Genomic DNA, 27,009 nt, shown 5'->3' on the forward strand with positions numbered 1-27,009 from the left:
GTTGTAAAGTATTTTGTCTAGTGTCAATTATCGTCAGTTATATCGTTATCGCAAATTTTCAAATCTATATCGTGATAAATATTTTTGGTCATATCGCCCTGCTCTACTTTGTGGGTGATCTATTGAATTATTAAACACTTCTGTCTTTAACATCTTGTAAGTACAACACGGTACAGAAATGTTGTCAACCTTACTTGACCTTTTAGTAAAATAATTAGGTTTTGTCATCACCAAGACAGGTACAGTGAAACATTTTCATCCCCTGCTTTGCACACTGTTTTAATGTACAGAACAAACCTTTGTCTTGTTTGGGCTTCTCTTACTGCGTGTGTGGGTGGAGTATAACATGAAGTTTATGGAGCTTCTTTAGTGACCTGTAAAAATTTCTGCTTAAACTGAGACAATATTAACTTAGTTGCAGATAAAACTGCACTTTAAAGTTATCAAGCAATACCAAAGCAGTCGATACATGAAATTCATACAGTCCATATAGTTTTTAGGTGTTACATTTTTTTTCTTTTTTTTTCAACTTAAACTGTAAGGGAAGAGTCAGTTAAAGAACTTATTCTATTTACTGTTGTACTGAAGCAAGTGTCCTTTAGTAAGGCAGTAGTTCAGTGGCTGACTCAAGTGTAATTAACTTGGAAGAAGGATGCTGCAAGAAAACATTTGTCTCAGATTTTCTTCTTATAAAGGTGTGCTCACTACTTACTGTACCTTTTATATACAGTTGTATAAGAGTTAAATACACATACATGTGTAGTTCTTTGGGAGATTTTAGTGCTTTCTACTTTGATTACAATTATGTAAGATTAAAGCCAATATGCAGTGTTTTCTTTGATTTGAAAAATCTTTATTTTCTTTTTATATTGTAGCTCTACTAATTTTTCCTTACAGATATCAGAAATTTCCTTTTTTTTTTAATGTGTGCTTTTTTGGAAGTAATTTGATTTATGATCTTTTCTGTTAACAGATGCTGTGAAGGGATAGAAGATGAAAATACTCAAGAAGGACAAGCAGCAGGTTTGTGTTATTACCATGCATGTACACAAGAAAAGTAGGCCATTCATAAAAGCCTTTATACACAGCTGCTTTGATACTGGATGAAACATGATTATTAATGTCATTTTGGAAACACTCTTGAGTAGATTCATCATGTAAATGTTTGACATTTATTCACTTAACTCGCTTAACATCTCTCAGGGTAAGTTTGTTACTGTTGACATGCATTGTTGGAGGCTGCCGGTTTACAGAATGCTGACAGGATAAATGCTGTCGTCTCTGAACAATATAAGTACTGAACTCACCCCAACACTTCTCTCTTGCTACAGTTCATCATTGTAGTGAGCAAGATCATTATCATTATTATGAGTGCACTGACGTGTAGCAACAATTTTACACTGCAGGAAAACAAAACAGTTAATTTGTGCATTTCTGATTCACAATTTTGCAATAGATAGATTATTAATTACCGGAGCCTTTGTTAGCTCTGGTTGAGCAGGTAGAGCGGATTGCCCTCAAATCGGAAGATCAATGGTCAGATGGCTGTGTTTTGAACTTTTCTTTGGCAACCTTAGTCACTGTTCCTCTTCACCCTTTTGACAACTTTTTTTATTTGATTACACTTAAAGGTTCACACCATGGCAAAAAGTACAGTGTATATAGCAGTTAAAATGAAAAGAATCCTACATTGCAACAACTTGTCTTTAATGTCCTGGAAATTATGTGTCAGTAGATCTGATTCACAATGACTGTGTTATTGCTCACTCTGGAGTCACTTGCAATATGAGGTTATATGATGAGTCTGTTTAATGTGAAACTGATTGATTGTATCCATAAAATAATCTTGCCAAGACTCTGATAGCGCAGGTTTTGAGGTTGAATCCGTATTCTTCAGTACTCTGTGCTCCATCTTCTACATTAAATCATCTGAAAAACTTGTTTTGCCATTTTGTGTCAAACCCTCTTGTTCATGCGGTTGTAGAAATGTCCTGTATTTTAGTATTACTTTGGTGCTTTTAGATGTTGGCCTGCGCTTTGTAATATTCACGAGTCAAGCTGAGCAGAGTGATGAGTCAGAGTTTTTGTTAGTGAGAGGCGACACAGCAGTCTCTCAGCTGGGCATATGAGGCTACCATACTGCAGTAACAGGGTGCCAGCACTGTCATAACAGCAGAACGTGATCCTTCAGTCATTATGATCATTATTTGCTGCTTTTATCTTCCTCAGTAATGAATTTAAGGAATAGGTAAAGTTGGTAATAGGGAAAAACTGGTGGAAAATGATGAGAGTAAAAACTCTGAACAACCTCTGAAGTCTCATATATTGAACTTTCTGTTCAACAAAGGGCACATTTGTACAAATATAGCTGACCTGACAAACTTTGCACTTGTACTGTCAAATTTCCAGCTCTGAGGGTGGCAGTGTGTGAGCATGAAGAGACTTTCCCTAAGTTCAGTGTGGCTGTAATGCTTAGAGACTCGGTGACACTGACATCTATGGAGATTCTTCCATATAAGTTTTGGCTCTTTTTTGCAAGAAATTCATTTAATTGAAAATGTTTATTTTTACAGGCATACAGAACGAGAAACATAATGATTACTGAGGAAAAAAATACAAATATTTTTTTGAAAATTATTTTTGTGAAGTAAGGAAAATTCCTCAAGCAGTTTATGCCGAAACTTCAAGGTGACTTTTTTTCATTGTTTTTTTGACTGTGTAAACAATCTCTCATTTTGAATGCACCAGCGTTTCTTGTTTTCTACTGCCAAAATGAGCTTGCTATTGATTGATTGGTGAGTCACTACTGGCTTGGATGTGAAAGTAACACAGTTTTATGATAATGACTCTTAAAAAAACAAACAAAAAAAAACCAACCTTACTTTTTTCATTAATGTTTATTCATATAATGCTGCACAAATTAGAATATGTGCATACATCTATACATTAATACATAAACACAAATTCCACAGTTCTAACATTTCTGTCTTACAAATAACAAAAAACCCTCAATTTCAGATACAATTTTTTTCCAGTTTAGTCCTGCGTGAAAAGAAACAAAAACAACAATAAGAAGAAATCAAAGACGAAAAAAATACAGAAGATAGCTGAAGACCTGTATTTCTTGTGTCACTTAACCATTTCCTGACAAATCTGTTTTGAGCTGTAGTCTTGCAGGATTTTCTTTTTTCCATATTAAGGTTATCCTTTAGCCAGTATCTCCAGTGTATTTTACTAGGAAGTTTTGGTTTCATCCTATTAAAACAAAAAATAAGAGCAGAGTTCTTAACAGCTATATCAGTTTTCCATCTCTTATATTGAATGTATGCCTAATATATAGAGCAGTTAATCTAAAATCTGTTTAAGCTCTTCTTGAACATCTTTCCAGAAATGCATTTCTGTACAAATAATTCTGATGTATTCATTCTGGTGGAAATTGTTCTACCTGGTATGGTAATCTAGTATAATACCGTGCCAAATTATTTTGTGTTGAGTGAAACTTGTGGAAATAACCATATTTTGTGTTCTAACACTGTGTCCTCGACCTGAGTCCTCTCACACAGGACACAGTACAGCTTTGTTAACTCAGATTTGTCTTGGTTAAGCTAGTTTAAGGTCATCTTATCTGCTAACTCCAGAGATACAGAAGTTTTCTCTTTTTACTCTCTGATTCAGGTGTTGTTGTATTGGTGCAGTGGCTGTGTTAATTAGTCTGTTTATTTGACTTGTGTATAATCATTTGTAGTGGCATGAAAAGGCTGAGGGCCTTTATCAGTATCAGGTAAAGTGAAGTTACAGTATCTGTGCTTGGTCTGTAATATTGTTTGGGAATGTTTGGGTGCAGCCAAATAATTCCTTGTCTACACTGGCACACTAAATCACGGTTAAGATAACAAAACATGTCAGCAGTAGAATTGGTATGAAAGGGAAAGAGCTTCATCCTTAAATAATTTAGTTTTTGTTTTAGGCAGTGTGCAATCTTACTTAAGGCTTACATCAGTTTGCTTATATGAGAAAAGTGATGAGATTTTCACTGTCGCAGTGATGGTGTGTCTGGCATCTTTCAAGTGGCCATCAACTTGTCTGGTTATCTCCCTGCCACATCTTGAAACCACAGTGATGTCATCACGGCACGGTGATGTGGAGGAAACTAATGTCTGTGTGGAAATGTTTGTACAAGGCTGCTGCAAGATGTTGGAAAAATGATAACAAAAGTGAGACAATGTTGATTGTTCAAAAAGAGATAGCAGGGAAATCTTTTTGTGTAGTGGGTAGAGATCGCTTGTAGGAGCAGGACAGATGGTAGGAGTCCCGAATTTATGTTTTGAAGTCTTTAAAAACAGATTCGTCCAGCTGGTAACAATTTTCTTAACAACAAAAAATACTCTGTGTGTTTATGTCTCATTTGAGGTGACTGTTTTGCCAGCTACTAAATCCTGTGTAACTACAGTTTGGTCCGTAGATTTTTGGACCATAACCCCGTGTCTTTCATTGTAGATTTTAATAGATAGATTTTAAACAGTCTAGACTGTGCGCACTTTCAGATTTAATTCAAGGGGTTGACAAAAGTATTGCATAATCTGTTTAGAAATTCCAGCCCTTTTTATACATAGTCTCCCATTTTCAGGGGGCCAAAAGTTGGAAAGATGGGAGAGTTGTTTCATGGGCAAGTGAAGCCTATTCCTTCATTATTCCATAACAAACTAATTGATTCCAAGTGCTGACTTGCTTTTGGTAGCTATTTGTTTAAATTCTCAGCATTAGGTCAAAGAGATGTTGATGTAGTTGGAGGATGCCATCATTAGTCTCGGAACTTGAACTACCGATCAGACAGATTTAAAACAACCCAAAAAACTTGAGGATTGGCCAAATCAACAATGTTGTACGTACTTAAAAACAAGTCACTCACCATCACAGGAACAACAAATCGGCCTCGTAGACCAATTCAGTTTTTTTTAATATACTGTCAAATCACAACAGCAGTAAGGCACTTTACTGTAAGGTAAGGTAAAGACCCTACAATAATACAAAAAAACCCTCAGAGAAAACACAAGCAGGCTTTGGCGACAGTGGAAAAGATAAACTCCCTTTTTAACAGGAAGAAACCTCCAGCAGAACCAGGCTCAGGGAGGGGTGGTCATCTGCTGTGACTGGTTGGGGGTAAGTGGATGAAGACAGGACAAAGACACGGTGTTGAAGAGAGCCAGAGATTAATAATAGCTCATAATTCAATGCAGAGAGGTGTATAAACACAGTGAGTGAAAAAGTTGACTGAAGAAAAAGCACTCACTGCATCATGGGACTCCCCCAGCAGCCTAGCCCTAGACCACTGAAGATAACAAAAGTGGATGATCACACAAGTTTTTTCCTTGGTTAAGTAAAACTTCTTTCACAACATCTGCCAAGAACACTCATGACAAGGTAGGCATTTCATTGACAAGGTCTACAATCAAGAGGCGCTTTCATGAATGTAAACACAGAGGGTTTACGACAGGCAGCAAATCACTGGTTACACTCAGCAGCAAGAAGACCATATAATCTAAAAAAAAAGAAGATTTTGTCCAGTTCTGGAAATAACTCTGAACAAAGATTAAGATGAACTTGCATCAGAATGATGGGAAAAGTATGGAGAATACTATTGTATTGTAACCAGAATTGTGGTGACTCGTGTGACTGCTGATAGAGGTAGCAGTATGAATTTTGAAGTTTACAAGGTTCAAGGTAACTTTATTTATACCCATAGGCAAGGTAAATTTGCTTTACAGAAAAAATGATAGAATTTGCATCCGTTCGAAAAACACACATAGCTAATAAAGATATAAACCTCCCTGTAGCACATATATAGTAATTTAAAAAACTATACACTCTGCTCAGATTCAGCCAAATGCTGCCAAACTGATTGAACAGTGCTTCACAGAGCAAATGGGTAATGACCCAAAGCATACTGAAAAAGCCAAACCATTTTAGATTTTAGGAAATCGCTGACTGCAAGATATTTTCATCTAAGTATTAAAAATGGAGGACTATGTGTGCCTGTAATTCTAAAGCACTTAATGTAATATTATTGTGAAACAACTGGCATTAAAGCTGAAAGTCTACACCTCAGTCACACATTGATAGTTTGCTTTAAAATAACTGTGGTAGTGTAAAGCTACAATAAATGTTTCATTGTCCAAAATCCTATGGCGCTAACTGTACTTAATTTGTCATTTTCTGGGTATTTGCAACAGTTAGAGCTTTAATTGACATGGCAGATAATTCTATGGTGATGGTGTAATGCTGGATAGTTTGGGAAATCTTCCCTGTTTAAAATAATGCTGGACGTTGTTTATCCAGAATAATGTTTAATTTATATTCATCTTTTTGTAGCTATTTTCATTTTTAGTTATCACATTTTAGGAAAATTACTTTTTTTTTTTTTTTTTTAGCTTTTAGAATTTGCAGAGAGCTCAAATGCTAGATTTAATGAAGAAAATCTGCCCCCAGCTGAAGTAATTAAAAAGCAGTACAAAACAGCATGAAGCATGTTTAACTTCCTTTAACTGGTTACTTTCAGTATGAATCAATCTATGCATTGCTATAAATGGACAGAAAATTTGTATTTGTGATGGCACCATTCCAGCTTTAGTTCCTCTGTATCTGACAAGTGTATTTAAAGAGAACTATTCTGTATGCTGAAGCTTGATTTTTCTTTTTTCTTTTTCTTTCTTTCACCATCACAATCCCCATGAATCAGCAAGTGTATGAAACCGTGATATCTGCACTTCAAGGTAAAGCAAAGAAAGGACTGAATTCTTTTCTGTCTGTGAGGCCTAGATTCAGTCACTTTGATCATTTTTCTACTTTCCCAAGCAGCTGAAAGATCCATCTGCAGCCCTCCATCCTCCTGCCATCTTTATTTATTTATTTAGTTTTATAGGGAGTAACAAGAATGTGGCTGTCCTCTAAGCTGGAGTTCCCTTCCTTTTAGCTTTTTGGTGGAGTCTCCTTTCTTTATTCTTTTTCTAAGTTTCTTCATTTGCTGAAAGCACATTTTTCTACTCTCACAGAAACTCTACACATGACAGTTTTTCTTGGTTCAGATCAGACCTTTGGGGTCTGACTAAACACATAAACATTATCGCGTTCGATATAGTAAAGGCATCAAACCTGTATTACTTTAGCTGATAGAAGTTATTTACATGGATGTTATTTAAAATTTCTTCCTATTTAGAAGTGTAAAGATAAAATACATTTATGTGCTAAAGCATAAAGTTTTCTGTGTAGAAAAAAAATCTGCGTGGGTAGAGTTTATATAATCAAGTGCCTTAAAACTCCATTAGGGTGTGTAAGGAAGACCAAAATGCTACTGAACCTAAAACGGGATGTGTAGTTACACACTCTGGCATCACCAGACTACAAAGTTAAATTAGTCAAAAATCTTTTAGTATAGTTTTAAGTTCAAGGGCATGCTAACAGTGGACAGAAGCCATATTCATCTTAATGCAGCTGGATACACCTGTAACCAGTTCTTCAAACCAATTACATGTCCACGTTTTAGTAAAAATAATTGTATTTCGATCGAGTATCTTCATTGTTAGAATCTTTAGCATTATATATCGATCAGTGTTATTGATTGTATTGCTTTTTGAAATATAGTATCAGTGCTGTGCTGATAGTCTAAATTCATGTTTTCCCACAGATTTTTGTGATAGTGCACTGAGGTTTGTACATGAAAGAAGACACATACTGACTTAAACAACACTATATGTTTTTTTGAAAATGAATGGCAAAGTAATAGTCAACTCCCCCTCTACTGGGTCTCATATCTAAGATGGACTTTAATTCCACAGCTGTGCATCCTTGATTAGCTGTGCAGAAGCACATGAACAGGTTTTCACCTGCTGTAGGTTCAGGTCAGAGTGGCCCAGCAGCTTGCACCGGCATTTCTGTCACCAGCTGCAATCTGCGACAGTGGACTTGAAGTGTCTCTGGGGATGAGAGGCAAGTTAACGGTATTCAGCATTGCTGCGACTGCGACCTGGTCATCCAGCTGGTGGGGAAACAAGATAGGAATGGGTGGGGCTAGCGGTTTAGCATGGACTGAGCTGGAGAACAATTGAAATAATCTTTGAACTACTATTGAACAATACTGTGCGAACATTTTAGATGCAGTCAATGCTTAGAATAGTTGCTATGTTTAACCTGCATCATGACGTCAACGGAGGAGTTGACGGAACCCTGATCTCCACGTTGTTTTTAAAGGCATCTTTAATTTTACTGCCAAAACTTTTTCCACATTGTTCATATGTCGAACCTTTCACGAAGATGAGCAGTGGTGAAAGAGCGCTTAGCCTAGCCTGAGTGTTTGTCACATTTACCAGTTTTGCCTACTGTTCCATCTTTGAAAGGAAGCAGGAGCATTGATGAGACTGCAGTACCCGTGGTCTATATTCGTGACAGAGAGATAGATGTGCGCGTGTGTGTGTGTGTGTTTTGCTTGTTTGCGGGGCAGTATTATTGATTCATAGGCCGTGTGATTGCAGCCTCCCTCAGTTGTGTTTGGTTGGTTTTACTGGACAGGCAGAGGCTGCTACACTGCAGCACGTCACTGGAGGCTGTGTGTGTGTTTGTGTGAGGACAGTGGGAGACGGTGTGTAAAGAGAAAAACCGTGCATTTTTTACGCATGTAGTCATCCTTGTAAGCACATTGAACCGTGAAGCTGTGTGTGTGTGTGTGTGTGCACGCACGTGTGCGAATGAGTGTGTGGTGGTGTGTGTCTAAAACGGGCTGTTGTAAGTCATGTATGTCCATGTAGTCAGTCATGTAAGCACATTGAGCCATGGAGTGCCAGTGTGGGAGTGAGGAAGACAGTTAATGTTTGCGTGCACGCCTGTGTAGTCAGTCATGTAAGCACATTCAACCATGACACGATGCCATGATGCTGTGTGCGTGTGTGTACCCGTGTGCGTCGGGGGGAGGGCTACTGTTGCTATGTTGTTGTGAAGATGGATGGCAGCGGCTCAGGTCATTAATGATCCTGGGTTAGCTTAGCAGCTAATTTTAGTTTCTAGGTTACCCATAACTGTGTCTGAGCTTTTTTTCTATATGAAGAGGCACAGGGAATGAACATGGAGCGAGCTGAGCGTGGAAGTATTTTCAGTGATTACATGCCTCAGATCATCTGAGGTTAGAGGTGTGAGTGACATGTAAACAAAGTTCCTGATTCTTCTGAGCCTCAAACCTGATGAGAATGTGTCACAGGTCTAATCCTCACATGATGCTTTGCGTTTCCCTGCATCTATTTATTCAGTTTTGATCTAACAAGAGATTTTATTAAACAAATGAATAATGAAGTACACAGAAGACAAAAGAAGTTGGATCTTAACTTGAATCTTGGATCTTGTGTTTTAATTCAACTGATTATAGAAAATCTTTCCTCTTTTACCCCAGTCTTTATTAAACTGAGAACTCTCATTTGTGTAACTAACAGTTTGCCTGTTATAACAATTTGATTTAAAACAAAGTTTTGCCCAAGTGTAAGAACAGTTTTTAACAGCTTTAAACAGTTTTTTTTTTTTATATGATTATAAGGTTTTTGCTTAGTGGCAGGTTGACTTTCCTGTCATCGAATGTAATTCATACACATTGTTTCAGAGAAACTTGGGTAATTGAGCTCAGCTTTCATGCAGGCAATGAATTTGCGTTAACCTACCTGCAGTTGCTGCACATCTCTTAGCTGCTTTGCAAATCACTCCACCGAACCTTGTTTCCTATGCTGCACTTGCAGATTTGCAAATTTGTGTGTTTGCAGCACAACACTATTATGGTTAATCTGATAAAGGTTTAATGCTTTTTGTTCTTACGCACATTCACACAGTGTATGAGGTGTATGAGGAGTGAAATACTATATAAATACTAATGCGCATCTGTAAACACTCTGTGGTCTGTATTTGTGAAAGCAGCTATTTGAAAATGACATTTGCTGCAGAGTGATCACATAAGATGGCTATCCCTGATTTGTATGATTTTTAGGTCATTATAATTTCAAAGCAGACACATTAGCTTTAAATTTAATGACTTTTCAAAATAATGCAACTGTCTTCCTTGTGTACATGTAGTTTCAGTGAAGTAACGAGTATGCTCTGCACAGGAAACTTGTGATCTACTGATCATTGTTTATTGGGTGTAGTTTAGTTAATAGAGATGTGCTTGCTTTGTGATATGGTCGTTGTTTCAGGTGAAGTTTGTGGCAACATGCAAATGTGGCCTACTTGATGAGTGGTAATTCCTTTGTGTTGCTCATTCTGCAGTGAGTGGCCTAGTTCTGCCCACGTCCTTCATCATTTCACACATTGCGCACAGATTTGAAAAACTTTATTATTTCTTCCACATGTAAATTGAAAAAAGCTGATTCTGAGATGTAGAAATAAACATGTTATGTTCCTGTCAGACCTTAAAAATGAATAACTGCTGTTTTTAATTATTACCCCCAAGAAATACCAGACCAGATGAGCCCCACACTAAACTTCCAGGTTTTTTTTTTCAAACTAGGATAAAATATTATCTCAGTTTAAGCATTTTGTCTAGCTTAGTGGCTGCTCAATCCTGCACCTTTGACTCTGTGTTTGTTGTTGGGTTTCTACTCTGCAAAGCGCTAAAAATCCACTGCTCCTGTGGAAACACAAATAAATAAGAACTCTTCACTTGTGCCGGTCAGCCCTGTAAGGCTTGTTAAGGTCCAATCAAGCCAAGCAGAATCCAGACTGATGTTTTTAGAGCTTCTAGACTGAATTCTATTTAAAGTTGTCAAAAGAGTTTTTTTAGATAGATTTTTTCCCCCTGGATTCAAATAAAAAATTCAAATAAATTAAATTAAAATAAATATTAGAGCAGGGCGATATGACCAAAAAGTACCATAAATATTAAACACAGTACGTATCACTCCGTTACGATAGCCGTAATGCTCCGACAATCTATCGAGCGGTGCGGTAACACGGTAATAACGACGGTCCGCTAGCATGCTCTACCAAAGATAGTGCTTTGTTGTGTATCTGACGGACGAAAGCTAAACCAGTTCCACACCACTCAAGTTGCAACATTTTTACAAACCAATTCTGGTTCATCCGTTTCATTCAACAATCCGCTTTCGCCTTTCTCATTCTCCGTCGCCACCATGTTTATTCGGCCGTGTGCGTATGAAAACAAAGGCACTGCACATGTGCGTTTTACCCATATTCTATTGCCATATTTCATTTTCTTATCGTTGCCCAACATTATACCGGTATTACCGTGAACGGTATAATATGGCCCAGCCCTAATAAATATTATAAATATTATCATTTGAAATTATGTTGTTTCTTCTTTCTGGTAATTTGTTTTCCAGTATACGTTCATATACTGAAATGCATAAGCCATCCAATAACCAAAAGACCTGGTAATATCGTGTTTGTGTAACTATTCCTCATCATAGCAGACCTGTTGAGGTCGCTAAAGCAGAACAGCTGGAGGAAGTAGTTCTACTGCGGGGCGTTACTTTTAGGACATAATTTTTTTTCACCAATTAAAATAAGTCAGACATCCTGTGGCTGAGCTCTAAAAAACAGACTTGCATACATGGCTATACATTCTCCAAATGTGGGTTTGTGTACACCGATCGGTCCACACACTACAAAATACAATTTAATAGAAAAAAAAAAAGGAAAAGCTGTCCATCTTATTCGATGGACATCATGAAAAAACAGAAATGTATGTGAAACTGCTTAACACGTGAGGGACTCAATACAAGCGACATGCTGTAGTGCACAAAACTGTCATCCAGTTTACTGGGACATGAGTGGTAGGTAGTCTTTTTGCGTCAACAGCTCCCAAAGACATGAACAGTGACAGTGTCACACAGATCATTGCAGCAACACAGAAACCATCAGTTTATAAGTCATATTCTTTTGTTCATATTACAGGAATTTCTGTTTTTATTGTTAATTATTTTAACAATAAAAACTACACTAATATTTATCAATATGCAGGCTGATAGTTGGCTTGTGATACTGATATTATTACATGCCTGCATTGGAAAATACTCATGCAGACAATTTACCTTGTGGAAAAAGTTAAAATTCTCCAGTTTCCTCTCTTGCTTGTTGAAGCTTTTGATGTTAACACCCGTTTGCACTTTTAAGCAAAAATCAGTTGACCTTAGCCGAGGGTTACTTCATATTTTTCACTCCAGGGAATCTCACCCCGGGACTTAGGGTTAGATATATTACTTTGCCCCTCATGTCATGTAGGAAAGCCTACTCTTGTTTCTTTGCCTCTTGACCTTTGTTGATCACACCTACAGTTTTTTCTCTCTGCAGCGGTGGAAAAGTTGACTTTACTGTGTGGTTTTTTGTTAGGCGTGGTCTGTCCTTTAAGACGAGAACCACAGCCTGTAGGCAAAACTCTCACAAACGGATGGTGTAATGCACCAGAGTTTGGTATTTTATCTTTGTGTTGACAGTGGAACACAAACTGAAATTTAATTTCATCTAACCCAGTTTGTCTTTGCTGTTTCTTCTCTGGTGGCCTTACCTGTCAGAGCTGCAGAAAACTTTAACCAGCTGATGTCTTCCATTCATCACTAGACACTAAATAAGGAACTGACTAGCCAACCTAGTTGGTAATTTTAATAAAAAGAAGTCTTTACCTACTGATGCATAACATTTTTCCTGACAACATGAAAGGATTTGAAAATAAAACATTTCATATCAACGAAATAGTTATTTAAACAGTTGCTTTGCTGAATCACCAATTGAATTAACTTAATTTCCAGCTAACAACAATTTGCTTTACAGCTTTATTAGTTCTACTTTTAATTAACTACTTTTTACAGTGCTAGTGAGACATGCACACATGACAAATACTTTTTCTTAAAACATGAACAATTGATGAATCAAGAAAACTATCAAATAAATAATTGTTACTTTCAGCTTTGCTACCTAAACTATTGCCTCACTTTATATAAACAACTCAAGACTCTGATTTCTGTGAAACATTGAGTAGAAACTCAGCTCAGCATATAAAATTGTGCAACCTGGATAATAAAAATAAAAAATATGTGACACAAATCTATCCTATTAAATCTTCGAAAAACAATAACTTTCTTGGAATTCCGTGCTCTCTAAGCAGTTACACATGCAGATATATCGGCTGACAAAGTAAGAATGAAATTAAAATGGCTAAAGACTGAATGACCAAAAGAAAGAGAAAAAGCTTCTGATGTATGAGCTGACGTCAGATTCAGAGAGGCAGTCAGTCTGTACAGACATACAGACAGCAACGAAAGAGTTACCATGGTGACCACGTGTTTACGTTCACCTCCCCTCTCCCAGCAGCTTTGGCAAAGAGAGCCAGTTTCCATGGCAACGGCCCTGATACCCCCTCCTCAAACCCACTGGCGACTAGGCCGCTCAGCTTGTGTGTGTGTGTGTGTGTGTGTGTGTGTGTGTGTGTGTGTGTGTGTGTGTGTGTGTGTGTGTGTGTGTGTGTGTGTGTGTGAGATTCATTGGGATGATTCCTCATACCTGTGTGAGAAGCATCAAGCACATCTGCATTGACATCACGAAACAAGGCTAGTCAAACTCAATCCTCACTGCATAAAAACTGCAGTTATGAAAACAAACGCACCTGCTCTGTGTATTGCATACACCGGCTAAACGCACGTCTGAGTGCCATGCTTTTTTTTTTTTTTCAGGCAGAAATATCCGTTCAACGAGGATGTGGATGCAGACGCAAACATATGCGAATGTCACTCGGTCATTCCACATTCACATGACCGGGCGAGGTTATTTCTCTGCAGACCATGTGCCCATTTTCTCCACTTTCTAAATACAGTCAAGAGCGTCAGAAAGGGCTACAGGCAGTTTTAAACCCTTTACCACTCCCTCTGCTTTGCTGTCATAGGAACCACACCATCTTTCCTCTGACAAGCCTCCATCAAATGTGTACGTAGGTGTGTTGGGGGAATCAATGCTTTGAAAAGTCTGTCTTGTTGCTATTAGCCCCCTGAAGTATGTCAGGCTACATTTTCATCAGCTGCATTCAGAACGGCACCTTTCTGATTCAAAATTTAACATAATCACAATAATGAGCCTGCGCTGGCTCATTTTCAGAACACAATCGTTTCCTTTGCCAAGTGCAAAAATGTGGTACAGCTTGTGTTAGTGACATTGGTGCAAAAAACATACGGGCAATGTACAATCTTTCCAATTACTTACATATGGACAGAGCACACAAACAGCAGTGCCACATATGGCAGGGCATGCTGTCCATAGGACTTTATGTGTAGTGAACACTTGAACACAGCTGGTGGATATAGCACACAAGCAAGGCGAGATTGAATTTTGGCTTTTATTATATGGGAAGTTTATATTTAAGTAAAAACACATGATTCCTAATTATGGATTTTAATTGCACTAAATAATTAAAACTGCAGAACTGTAGCAACTGTTGTTCTGTAGCAAACATTTGTTATCACCACACCAAAGATTTCCTCTTAAGCTGCTTCTTAGTGAAGATAGTGAGGCCTTCTTTTGTCTTACTTTTTGTGTTTGGATTTTAAACTAGTGCTTTGATGATTGTTCAGCGTCATCATTTAGTCAGTACTAATCTCATTGGCTTGTTTGTACTGATCTGTAACACTTGGGTAAGTAATATAGAGCACTTGTGTTCAACATTATATCTGTTTAATTATTGAAATGTGTATAGAAACAAAAACACTGTGGCTGGCAGGGCATCAAAAAACCAAGAGAAGAGAAAATGACGCTGTCAAGTGTGCCAATAAATTTAAAGTAACAATATTTTTGTTGACCCTGGTGTTTCAATGCTAGAGTGCCACTGCAGGTTTACCATTGCCAGGGGTTAACTCAACAGATTATACCCACTGTAGTTAAATATTTAAAGTGACTAAAAACATTGTCTGTAACTCTGATTGTAAATTTGTAGTATTACGGATCATTGTCTGTAATTAATTTTACACTCATTACTTAGAAAAGTCCAGGACTGCATTCTCTCTTCACTTCACCCCTGCTGAGTGGAATTGATGTCATTTGATTTCTCCAATCTTTCCATGGTTCGGTGTTTAAAATAATTGTTTTGTTTTTTCTTACTTTTACCTTTTGAATCTTAATACAATCTTTATGTTTAATTAATGATGGCAAAAATATTTATTATACATTTACGCAACTTAGAAACAACTTTTGAATTATTGCTAGTTTAAGTATAACCTTCTTTATTTTGTGTTTTTTCAAGTCTGGTAGATGATGTTCTTCCATGCTTGAATAATAATGTCTTTATTTATTTGGACCAAAAAAAACACTAGTCTGTTACCAGTATACATGCCAGTGTAACAAATGTGATGTTGTTATTCATTAGAAAAATGTGTTTTTTGTTATTTTGCTCCCTTGAATGGTTTGCTTTCTGTCACAGCACACTTTGTTTACAGAATAGATTAGGCTGTATTGTCCTATCGAGCGAGCGTAATGGGACTGTTTCATCTTCAGCCATATGTAAATCCTGACTACAAATGCTTTGGGTGCATTTTCAGGTCTAATCCTCTTATGAATCAAATGTTGAACTTCTAAACCAAAGGCTCTGACTTGTTAAATTTAGTTGTTCCTCCCCAGGGAGTCCCGGTTAATTGATTAAAACTAGCACTTATGAAAAGCAGTGAAGATGCAGCAGGGCATCTGTCTTGGGGATTATGTTTCTGTAATAAAAACTGTTTGATATCTAAAGTAAATAGGGGCGTAATGGTGCACTAAATCCATAGTTTGCTATGCACACCAGTAATAGAGTCATACTTTGATATCATTTTCTATACCGCAGAAAAAGCAAAGGAAATACCTAAATTGGCGTTTGGTGTTATGTTTAAAAAAAGGGGAACATTTAAAAAGCATCTATCTTGTCACGATTATTTCTGTAACGTTTGAGGTGCTTAAATGCTTTTAGTAAGCAAGACTGACATCTAAGTCAAGTGCAGTATATTCAGTATATTGCTGTATATGTGCTTCTTTCTGTGAAGAACGAGGACACTCATGTTATCTAAAGGAACTTCTTGGTATTGTTAGTGAACAAACTAATCAAATGCCTTGTGTTTACATGCATTGTTAACTCACTGAACATGGAGCCATGGTGATTAATCTGTAAAATGTGATTAATTAGATCTTGTAATGTGAGCTAACATATTGTATGCGCTTTGTGAATAACTCACACTGCAGAAAGCTAATAGACAACAGCTACTGCTCTGTGAAAATGTAACTTCTGGGAGTGCAGGTACAGACATAAATAGACTTGTGACAATAGCTGTTTGTATCAGCTGGAACCAAACATCCTTGCATCATAAACCTAAGTGTAAGCAGTCTTTTTCAGCAATTTATAAATAAGTACACCTTCCACGCATTATGATGATGTGGATGCAAAATTGTTACATTAACGTGCAAAAAAAACAAACAGCCAAGCCCCCCCTCCCCCAAATAATACAAAGTGCTCTATCTCGTGTGCAATAGTTTGTACCAGTGGGAAGTCTTTTAAAGGCAAGTTTCCATCAACGATGTAAATCAGTCAAACTCTGCTCTCAGATACGCATGCACGCACACACGGACACACACACACAGCATATTGACTCTCATGCCCTTGTTGAAACCTTCAGATGGAAGATAAAAGCACATTGAACTCGCTGTGCATTCAGAATTGATCAGTTTAAAATATTGATAGTTCGGCTGAGCTTTTCTTTCTTTTTCTTTTTTTGCGCCCATACATTTATTTATTATTATTATTATTTATCTATTTGTTTTTGTTGTTGTTGTTGTTGTTGTTGTTTTTGTTTGTTTTTTTTAGCTAGCCTGCTTATGCATGAAGTAGATGCATTAACTTGCACAATGTAATGCTGTATTTTTATTAACAATTACAGATATTATTCTAATAATAGACACAGGTTTTTATGTGTTTTTATAACAGGGTCATCAGTTTACTGTGGTGGTCATGTATACTTGACCGGCAGTGGAATTGAGAACAATGCCAGAAAAGCATATTTTGCTGTGGATTCTTGGGGTGTTTTTGGTAGTTTGGGGGTTATTTCAACATTCCGATTAAATTTCAAGCTTTTGTCTGGGAAAACATCTGCCTAGCTGTGGTTCTCTTGAGCAAGACTCCTTATGCCAGTTGTAGGATGAGTTTTAATAGCCGACCCTTTGCACTGACCTGCCTGTGGTGCAGCAAAGCAGGGAGAAATTCCCTGCAGTGTCCAATCACGCAGCACATTATTATTAATTATGAAGGATACATTCATTATTGACAGACTAAATACCAGTGAAGAAAAATGTGAGGAGAATGCACTCCTTGCAAAAACAAACTCTATAATGGAATTTTGTCTCGTGTTCTTTGTATGAAGGATTTAGTTGATTCACATGAATTCACTCAAACAGAGCTGGATGTAAGTTACAGTAACTATATAAATCACTGGAAAGAATAATGTTCAGTCTTTATGGTGTAGATTAATAAACAATTCAGTGAAATAAATAAGTAAATAAATACATTTAGGTTTTCCATGCCTTAATGTTTCAGTGTAACTCACAGCAACGACTCTACCATGAGTACATTTCAGTTGCAGATGATCTCAGCTATTGCTTCTGCCCTTGCTTATTCACGTTCCTCTTCTTTTGCGTTTCATTCATTCTCATTGGCTACAACTATCTCTTCTTTGTCGTCTCCGGTTGTTTAGCTGTGACTACAGCAATGCTGGATGCCTGCAAATTAATTGCACAGATGATGACAATGGTGGAGCGTTTCCCTGTGTGTTTTTGGAAGTTTAATTTGCTACTACCTGTCCAGATTTTAATCCCTAACACAGCTTTTGCCTCCTCCTGAACAACAATACTGACCAGCTTTTTTTCAATATTCTTCTGGATTAAAGGAGTGCACATGAAGTGTCACATTTAAAGAATTTACATCATTATTTACACAACCTCAGCTATGCAGAGCCGCTGTGTCTACCCACATGTATTTTGTTATACATGTACAATGATTATAAAGGGCTTTTCTATTCTATTGTTCCATCTTAGCCATCTACCCAATCATTGCCTCTGATACTGGCAGCATTTCGTTGTAGTTAAAAAATAAAGAGAGTCGTTATAAGGCAGTGAGTGGTGTTATTTTAATAGCATTGATGTTTGGTGAACAGCTCCCTGGTTGCCATATATACTCTATAACATACCTGGATATCCTGGCAGGTAAAGTTTGTGCATGATATGTCAGCAATCCCTTCAGGGTTTTTCTTTAATTAAGCACAAACCTGCATTTGGACTCAGAGATAATTGGTGAGTAAAGGGCACCATAGCTTCACAAAACACATTTTTGCCATACTTTATACACCAGCACAAACTATTTTGTATAAATGTCCCAAAGTTGGAATTGATGCTACGATGGAACGTTACATCACGATGGTCAGATGTTCTGATTTTCTGTGCCATGTTAATGCTCTGCAAAGTATATTTTTCTGCTCAGTATTCAGCATCACGCCGGAGCAGAAGGTAGGAACTATAACATAATAATTCTAGATTATTTTATAACTTATCACCTCTGCAGGCATTACATAATTTTTTTACAGCCTTTGTGAAAACATTGTGGCTCATTTTTCTGCAGATATTGGGTTTAGTTGCCACTTCAAGGTTACTATTTGAGATGTAAAGTACTACAAATTTATTAGACCAACAGTCATAAAAACAAGAAAACGTAAATGTTTTAGAAATCGGTCAAAAACTTATTTAAAATTATATGTTTTTTTATTATAATCATCTCTGTGAAGTCAAAGATTAAACCAGCGTAACATTCAGTTACTAACACTAATTTTTTCTGTTAAGTAATCTGAGTAAATAACAGTAATTCGACATTAATAAAGACATAATAATGTGCTTTAATTTTCGTCTTTTTTTTTTTTTAAAGATTTGTGGATAACATTACTAATTATATTTTAGCATTGAATATCATTTTGATTAGAGACTGACAAATTAGCTATTATAGAAACATGAAATTATTTTAGTACTTGCCAAAACACACTGGTGCCATAAACCTTACATTGGTGGATGGTGTAATAAATTATTTTTTCTTTTTTTAAAGTACAAAAATGTCCTACGTTTATCCTGTTTGGTATCTCTATTACAAATCTCTGATATCTAGCATCTTTCTTTTTTATATGATTGCTTTAAGTTATGAAGTTCTCATTTGTTTCTTAGCTGAATACCACCTTGAATATCTAATAGTTCACAGCAGTTGTTAGGTTTAGTTATGACTCTGCAGGGGGCACTGGATTCGGCTGCAGAGTCACAGAGTGAGTAACATCTTGTTAAAGCTGTTGAACTGGCTGTGATAATACAATAGAGAAATTGGCTTTGTGCTAAATATGAGCAATATGCCATCATATTCCTGTAGACTGGAGTTCATCATTGGATGCAACACCTTAGAAATGCCCCAATCAAGCACCGCAGACAAGTACAAGCTGTGTTTAACCCCATGAAATTTGAAAATGAAATCTCTTTGTATTTGATATAAAGTAACCAACGGATTTTGGAACATCTTATCTGCATTTTTGATTTTAGCAGATAGGTACAATTTGCCCACATGTTATGCTGACCTTGAGGTCCACCTACTAGTCATGAATATTTATGGTTGGCAATATTTATGCAGTCACAAGAGACTTATTAGCATACTTAAGCTTCGCTTCCTACCTAATTTCAATGAGATGACAACCTGATGTCATAATCAGAGGTGGACAATGAAGCTACCGTACTTGATCTATTCTCCATTAATGTTAGAGATATAGCCGTGATGGAAATGACCCTTTTGACATTTACAGCACTGCTTAAAGATGATGCAATAATTCATCTGGATCTGTTAGGTTAGAGTGGAAGAGTGCTGTGCTGATTGAGCAGTTGGGAGCAGTGTTGTTGAATGGACTTTGCATTTTTGACTGTTTCAGAATGAGGATTTAGGAATATGTGGTGTCACAATGTCCTCGCAACATCGCACGGTTTGATATATTCCAAAATTAGGGATATTGCTGAATGTATCACTATCCACTACTTACAACTTTACTCATTTTCCGATTTAACATACAAATAAAAAAAACATGTTTAAAAGTAGCCACTTTTTGTGTCTGTGTGTGTGTGGCCTTTTTCAGCTTTATTTGATAGATACAGTAAAGAGAGGACAGGAAAGTAGGGGATTGTCTGTCCATTTTAACTAAAAACGAATGAACAATTAATAAGATGTTAAGTTTAGTTTTAGTTTGCTGTGACACACCTGGTGAATCAAAGCCAAAGGTCGGATGTTTCACAGTAATAACTAATTTAAGAGTCAATAAATGACCTGAATGTTAAAGTCCAAGAGTGTTTTGACTAGAACATCAGTGTGGTAGTTGGTCCCGGGTAGGAGGAAGAGAAGGCCGCAAAGTCGACCAGAGTTTAATAGGTGGAAGGCATCGTATATGAAGGTTGGCTTCCTCAGGTTTCATGTCAACGTAGACACCTGTTGAAGGGCCTTCACTAGACGATTGTGTGTGAGACATTGGGTGTGCAAAATTCAGTGGGATTTCTGAAATGTATGCTGATCGTGCAGAGAGGCCATGATTTTGAAGCAAGTACTCGGTGTTCCGGAGGCATTTTGGATCGAGAGAGAATTAAACCAGGAACTGGAACAGGAAATAAGAATTTTCTTATTAGGGTTGTTGCAAATGGCAGATTTTTCTTCGATATTATTCAACTACCATTATTGGAAGCTTTGTCTAATTTTCTCCTCAGTTCATCTCCACCGACTCTGAAGAATACTTCCCATACTATTTGGCTTCAGTATGTTTATTTGAATAGAGAAAACAAACAGCCGTGTTTTATTTTTATTTTGTTTATTTATTTATTTATTTTTGCTATGTGTTGAAAGTGAACCAAAAGAGTTGAGCTGTATGCTGTTAAGGCAAAACAGCGAACTGAAAAATGCAAAGTTTCACAGCACTGAAGGGAACTGGCGAGTTGGGTGTTAGTTTTTTTTTTGTCTTCATGAGGTTGATAATTATTTTTTACATACTCAACACTCTGCTGTTTTGGAGGACTTTTGCTTTGAGACATCTGCTCAGGAGGTATTCATGAGAAGAATTTAAACCAAGCAGTAAAGTAGAGATGAGTAGAATTTATTAGTTAATAAGGAACAGTATAATGATCAACTGTATTTATGACACGCTCTTCTTTTTCAGATGTTCACTGGCCTCTTGAAGCACACACCACCTCAGGCCTCCGCTGCAGCAGCCTCCTCCTCTTCCTCGGACCAAAACAGCAACGCACAAACTACAGCTCCCACAATCCCACGGGGACACCTGGTTGTGGGCACCAAGGACCAGCTCCGCCTCCTCACCCCTGTGGGCAGCACGGTGACATCCAATCACTGCACCACATCCGGGGTCCACGCTGCTAAGCACTCCGGAGGAGCCCCACGGCCTCCCTCCTCTATGAGCGAGGAGGATGATGGAGGTGGCGGAGGCAGGGTGAAGAAGAAACGAAAGAAAAAGGACAAGAGGGAATGGGAGAAAGCAGGAGTGGAGTGTGAGGAAAAGGAGAGCAGCAAACCAAAGAAACGAAGGGAGGAGAGGGAGCCGATAGTGGTCTCCCTGAGAAAGAGCAAGGAACCCAAGGAGGCTAAGGAGGGAAAGGAGCGTAAGGAGCGCAGGACCAAGGGAAGGGAGGGCAGGACAGAGAGTAAGACGGTGCTGAAAAATGTGTCGGGGGTTAAAACGTCAGGTGCCGCTGTTTCCCCGGGATCGGCTCAGATGCCTGTCAAGGTCCCTGGCAAAAGAGGAAGAAAACCCAAGGTCAAAGTCCTACCTCCTGTACCCTCCAATCAAGGTTTGAAGAGTGTCAAGTGTTTTTGTTTGTGTGGCAGTGGCAGCAAGAAGTTTTGGATTGTGTTTTTAATAGTGTAGTTTGCTTTACCTACAGTAGGGATGTGCATGATTAGTTTACTAGGCAATTAAATATTATTGCCCTTGTTAATTGGTACCAGAAATACTTTTAGGTTAAGCTACTTCTTCATATCTTATTAATTTATTCCATCTGCAAAAAGTGTTTATTCTGATGTGCCACATGCCGTTTTTCAAGGCTGTGTCCGTTGACAGCTTCTTAATGTCTAATGATGGTACCAGTAGTAACCTTAATTAAAAAAAAATACACCCAGGCTGCTTTACTTATGTGATGGTGGCAGTGTTTGCTGTCTGCTAACCTCTGCTGCTTTGAAGTCTGTGTGAATGAGTGTCTCGTTCTGTGTTTTGTCAACAACCAAAGAACAAAACCTTAAAAATGTGATGACAACAGGCGTTTAAGCTCGAACGATTCAGGACTAATTGGCAGGCAAGGATGATGCCTGTCCTGTTCGTAAATGTCCTTAAATCATGATCAGACATGTCAGCATAAATAGAGGTTATTATAATGCGATTGTTGGATTTAATTAAGACCGAATACGCGTGGTTATGTGTTTGCACGTGTGTGGGTGGGTGTATTAGCATTCTTTCAATAACTGAAGAACAGAAAAAGATTTTCTGCAAGAATTATATCAGTGCATGTTTGATGATGCCAAACCCAGCAATAGACTTAGATGACACTGAAAGTAGGATAATAGAATTTATATGTATTATTGAAACAACTACAAGCTGCATTTTGCGTTCTTTGTCAGTGCTGCTGACAGTCCACTGTTGGGGACAGTGTGTACTCTCAATGCTGTTTTTGCGACCAAACAACAAAACAAACAACACATGAAAAAACCCCACAGGTTTCCCCGTGGGTGAATATTCACGGTGATGTTGACATTCTTGGTTAATAAGAACATTCTGCCTAGGTCAAGATTATTTACATCAGCGTGCAAACTCTTCCTTTTGGATCATGTTTGTGGGGTTTGGTGTTAAGTCCTGAAAATTATTGAGTTGGTATAAAATTTAGCCAAGATATTAATATTTTCATGCTCTGCCTATGATGCTTTAAAAGAACGTACTGACCCCTTAATCACTTAGCTGCACCATCAGGTCAGAATGTCAATATTCCTGGTACTTCTGTTTAGTGGTATTTAGTAAATGTAAGCCTGCTTACCAGCCAAGTATTCAGTGTTCAAGAATGCAGGGCGTTGCCATACAACGGCCCTAGCAAACTAATATTAATACATGTGCATCAAAAGAGCTGTGGGGAAAAAAGAAAAAGAAAAATCAGCTTCAGTTTAAGAATGACTAAAGTTATCATGGAAGTGTGACCACCGCCGCTTGTCCTGTACAAGAGCTTGCATTAACTCACAAATTTCCAAATCCTCTTCAGCTCGTCCTACCCAAGGAGTCCACACAAAAGTCCCAGGGGGGGCACATGGCACCCAGGCCGCCCACAGCCATGGTAAGAACCACGGTCAAGCGAACAGCAAGACGCCAGTCCCGTCAGCGCCAAAACAGAGGGGTCGAAAACCCAGGTAAGACTTCCTGACGGGCTAACAATTCATGGGTGGAGAGAAGAATTTACAAGGCGAATATTGCTTTAGGGAAAGAAGGTAGAGAAAAGAGGCCACACTAGAAAACCCCTTGAAGTGCACAATAATGGGGTAAAGCGAGGAAGTCGGCAGTAAACCTGTCGTGTGCAACAAATAATGCAGTTCATTGGTTACAAATATTTCACTTTGAGGCTACATTAAGGAGAAATACTAAAGAGAGACCCAGGACATCATGAATGCATAGTAAGATTTTGACCTTCGCAAAATAAACCACTCAAGTCAAGCTGGTGATTTCTGGAATTTGTGAATTTTTGAAAACTTATTAACTTTGGAAATGTGTTTGAATCTTAATTTTAATGTGAAGAACATGTGTTAGTCCCCATAGGGAAATTGCTCCTCTGCATTTAACCCATTCACCCAGTGAAGCAGTGGGCAGCCACCAATGCAGCGCCCGGGGAGCAGTGTGTAGGGACGGTACTAGGGCTGGGCGATATGACCCAAAATTCATATCTCGATATATTTTACCTGGACGGCGATATAAGATATATATCTCGATTTATTTTTTTAAGCCATAAAGTAAGAACAAAAAGAGAGTTCTTAGTCAAAGCTGTGTCCCAGATGTCACACAGGCACTTTTATTAACATAGAGCATAGATGTACATAAAATTTACTCAAAAATAAATTATGAGCATTTATTAAATAATAATGCTCCATCAATAAAAGAAAACAATGTTGTTTTTGAGCATAACAAAAAGCTCACAATTGTGCAGTCAAAATGTAAACTAAAAGATGCAGAGCATAGTAACAAAGACGGATTTCACAGCTGCTCTGTTCCCAACTTCTACTGTGTGACTGACAGCATTGAGTTTGAAATCCTCTTCGTAACCATGTCTCTTAACAGGTGCCATTTATGGTCCTTATACACAGTAGGGTAATATTACGTTGAAGCACAGTACGTATCACTCCGCGAGGCTCCTCGGTCGCCGTAATGCTCTGACAATCCAGCAGCACCGTAGCTTACCAAAGTCGTACTAAAACATTTTTTGACAGATTGCTGAGCGCTGTGTACCACATAAAATCGCTTCGCGGCCATCAAGCACAACCAGAATTCATACATGAGGCGCGCTGTCAACTTTTGAGAAAATGAAAGGATTTTAGGCCGTGCAGCGCCTCTGGGCTGCATGGCGTTAGCCTGGTTAGCTCGTTAGCGTGGTTAGCTCGTTAGCGTGGTTAGCTAGCTAACACGTTGACGGCGTCCAGCCCCACGCACGGGGCGATGCGCAGTAACTCGTTAACGGAGATTTGCCGTGTCCATCTTGTCGCTTCCTGCAGGTGAAGCGATGGGGGAGGAGGGGCGAGGCCGAGTAACGTTGCGTAAAGACAAAAGTGGACGAAAGAGAGGCAAACTTGCGGCTCCACAAGTATAGTTATAACGTAACATAGACTATATCGATATAAAGGATATTGTCACATCTTATATCTCGTATAAAAATATATCGATATTTTTTAAAAACTCGATATATCGCCCAGCTCTAGACGGTACCTTGCTCAGGGGTACCTCAGGGTAACCGTTCAGTGGAGTCGAACCCCCGACCTTCCGATCATGGGGCCACCACCCTACCTACTGAGCTATCCCTGCCAAACAAACACGTCCATGCAAGCTGATAAAATGTTTCTCTTTATCAGCCACGCCATCACTTCAGAGATGCTATTCACCTCTTATCTCACAAACCTCTTATAAGCACAGGAGGATGTGTAAATATGATACAGATGCATATACCTTAATAACAGACTGTTTAATTGCAGTTGACAACCTTAGCTGTTCTTCCTTTACTGTCATTGCTATTCCCCCTTCTATTAATCAGCTCACTTTTGAAAAGCTGAGCAATTGGAGGGTAGATGGAGGGAGCACTGACACATCTGTCACAAATGCTGCTACTGTCATATTTTATATCCTCAAATAGTAATCAGGCTTTTTTTTATGTAACTCACCTGCAGAACACACCTGTATTAAAGTTGGGCTTTTGTTTCTGAATTCTGTTTGATCAGTTTAATTTCTCATGTCTTAATACAGAAACTCATTTTGATGAGTAACTGAAGTGTGATCACAAGATGCACGCGTGCGACATTTTAAATAACATTAATAACTGCACTCTGAACCAGACCTTCCTGTAACCCTTTCGCATATTAACAGCCTTACTGTTTAAGTGGATGGAACCATTTAATCTCTTAATGGAACTTTTATTGTAAAACATTAGCATGCGTACGATACCCAACAGCAGCTGTACCAGATTGTATTTCCTCAGCTTGTGTCTGCGGCCAGGCTTTTATTTGTTCTTGTCATCTATGCACTTTGCCATTTTCAGACCCAGCTTTCAGGTGGCTACTGTTGGTTATTTTAAGAAAGAATGGCAGACTTTAGACAGGATTTCTTTGTGAATTACATTTGTGCTAGGATGATCTTAGATGTGTCACAGCAGCATGCAGTAACTATTGGGTTGTGGATAAAGAGAAAGATTGGAGCTCAAGAGATTGGTGTAGACTGGACTGCATATTTGTGACAAGTTAACTCAGGGTTATGATGCTGTAATGCGAATGAGAGAAAGGAGATGGTGTCAGAGAAAGAGCAGGTTTCTCAGACAAAAGCAGTACATGTGCAAGCAGAAATTTGTGATTAAAATAGTTTGGAAGAAATGGATTGTGAATGAATGAGGGAGGACAGAAATGGTAACAGATGTGAAGTTAAGAAAGGAAGCAGCCGAGTTATGAAAGACAAAGAAGGAAAAGAGAAGAGAAGAAGCTGCCAATGAAAGTTATGAAGAGAATGGAGGAAAGAGATGATGATCAGTGCCATGAAAGGGTGGGGGAGTGGGGTAGTAAGGATGAGAAGCTACAGGGATAATGATGTAAAGGAAGAGTGCAGATAAGAGAGGAGAAAACTATATAAAATGTTAGAGACAGAAGATCCACTGTAGTAATGAAAAGAAGACCTTGTGAACTCTTCTGGCTTGGGGTCATTTCCAGGTTATGTTCTGGTATCCGTCATGTGTTGTTCGAATAAAACCATCCACAGGAAGATTAGAAAAGCCTCATGTGGTGCAGCTGTAAATCCATCTTAATCTGCTGCTTTTGTCTGTCCTTACTGCTCACTTTGCCACAGTTTTTGTGCGAAAGAGAGAAAATGTCTTTAACCGGGGCAGGAGATGAATCAGTTTTTCAGGGTTTTTTTCGGACTCTGCCTGCCAGTATTATCCTAAATCATTAGTCACCATAAGCAGGTCATGTGTCAGCTGCATTTTTGACTTATTAGCATTTGATTGTTATACTGTAAAGTCAGCGGCAGAAGAAAGTGTGAAATATTGAGTAATTTTTCCAAAAGGTGACTTATACTGCATGTCAACATTTTGTTTAAAGTTTTATTTTGTATTTTTTTTTACTTGTGTCAACGATGCTTGATTGCTCATTCAACAGGCAATAAATATCTGCTCAAG

The 27,009-nt window shown here is 38.1% G+C and overlaps 1 protein-coding gene across 6 annotated transcripts in view; it reads left to right on the forward strand.

Moving 5' to 3' along the window:
• chd6 (chromodomain helicase DNA binding protein 6) overlaps positions 1-27,009 on the forward strand; it is a 99,298-nt gene that overhangs the window by 23,718 nt on the left and 48,571 nt on the right. For all 6 annotated transcript variants that reach the window (XM_085159042.1, XM_085159043.1, XM_085159041.1 and 3 more), the window contains exons 2-4: positions 974-1,023; positions 21,258-21,903; positions 23,356-23,500. In XM_085159042.1, the coding sequence (XP_085015168.1) occupies positions 994-1,023; positions 21,258-21,903; positions 23,356-23,500 (821 nt within the window). In that variant the 5' untranslated portion in view covers positions 974-993. The remainder of the gene's footprint in view (positions 1-973; positions 1,024-21,257; positions 21,904-23,355; positions 23,501-27,009) is intronic.

This window comes from Neolamprologus multifasciatus, chromosome 5 (genome assembly GCF_963576455.1).
Source record: "Neolamprologus multifasciatus chromosome 5, fNeoMul1.2, whole genome shotgun sequence".
In the NCBI taxonomy this organism is placed as follows: domain Eukaryota; kingdom Metazoa; phylum Chordata; class Actinopteri; order Cichliformes; family Cichlidae; genus Neolamprologus; species Neolamprologus multifasciatus.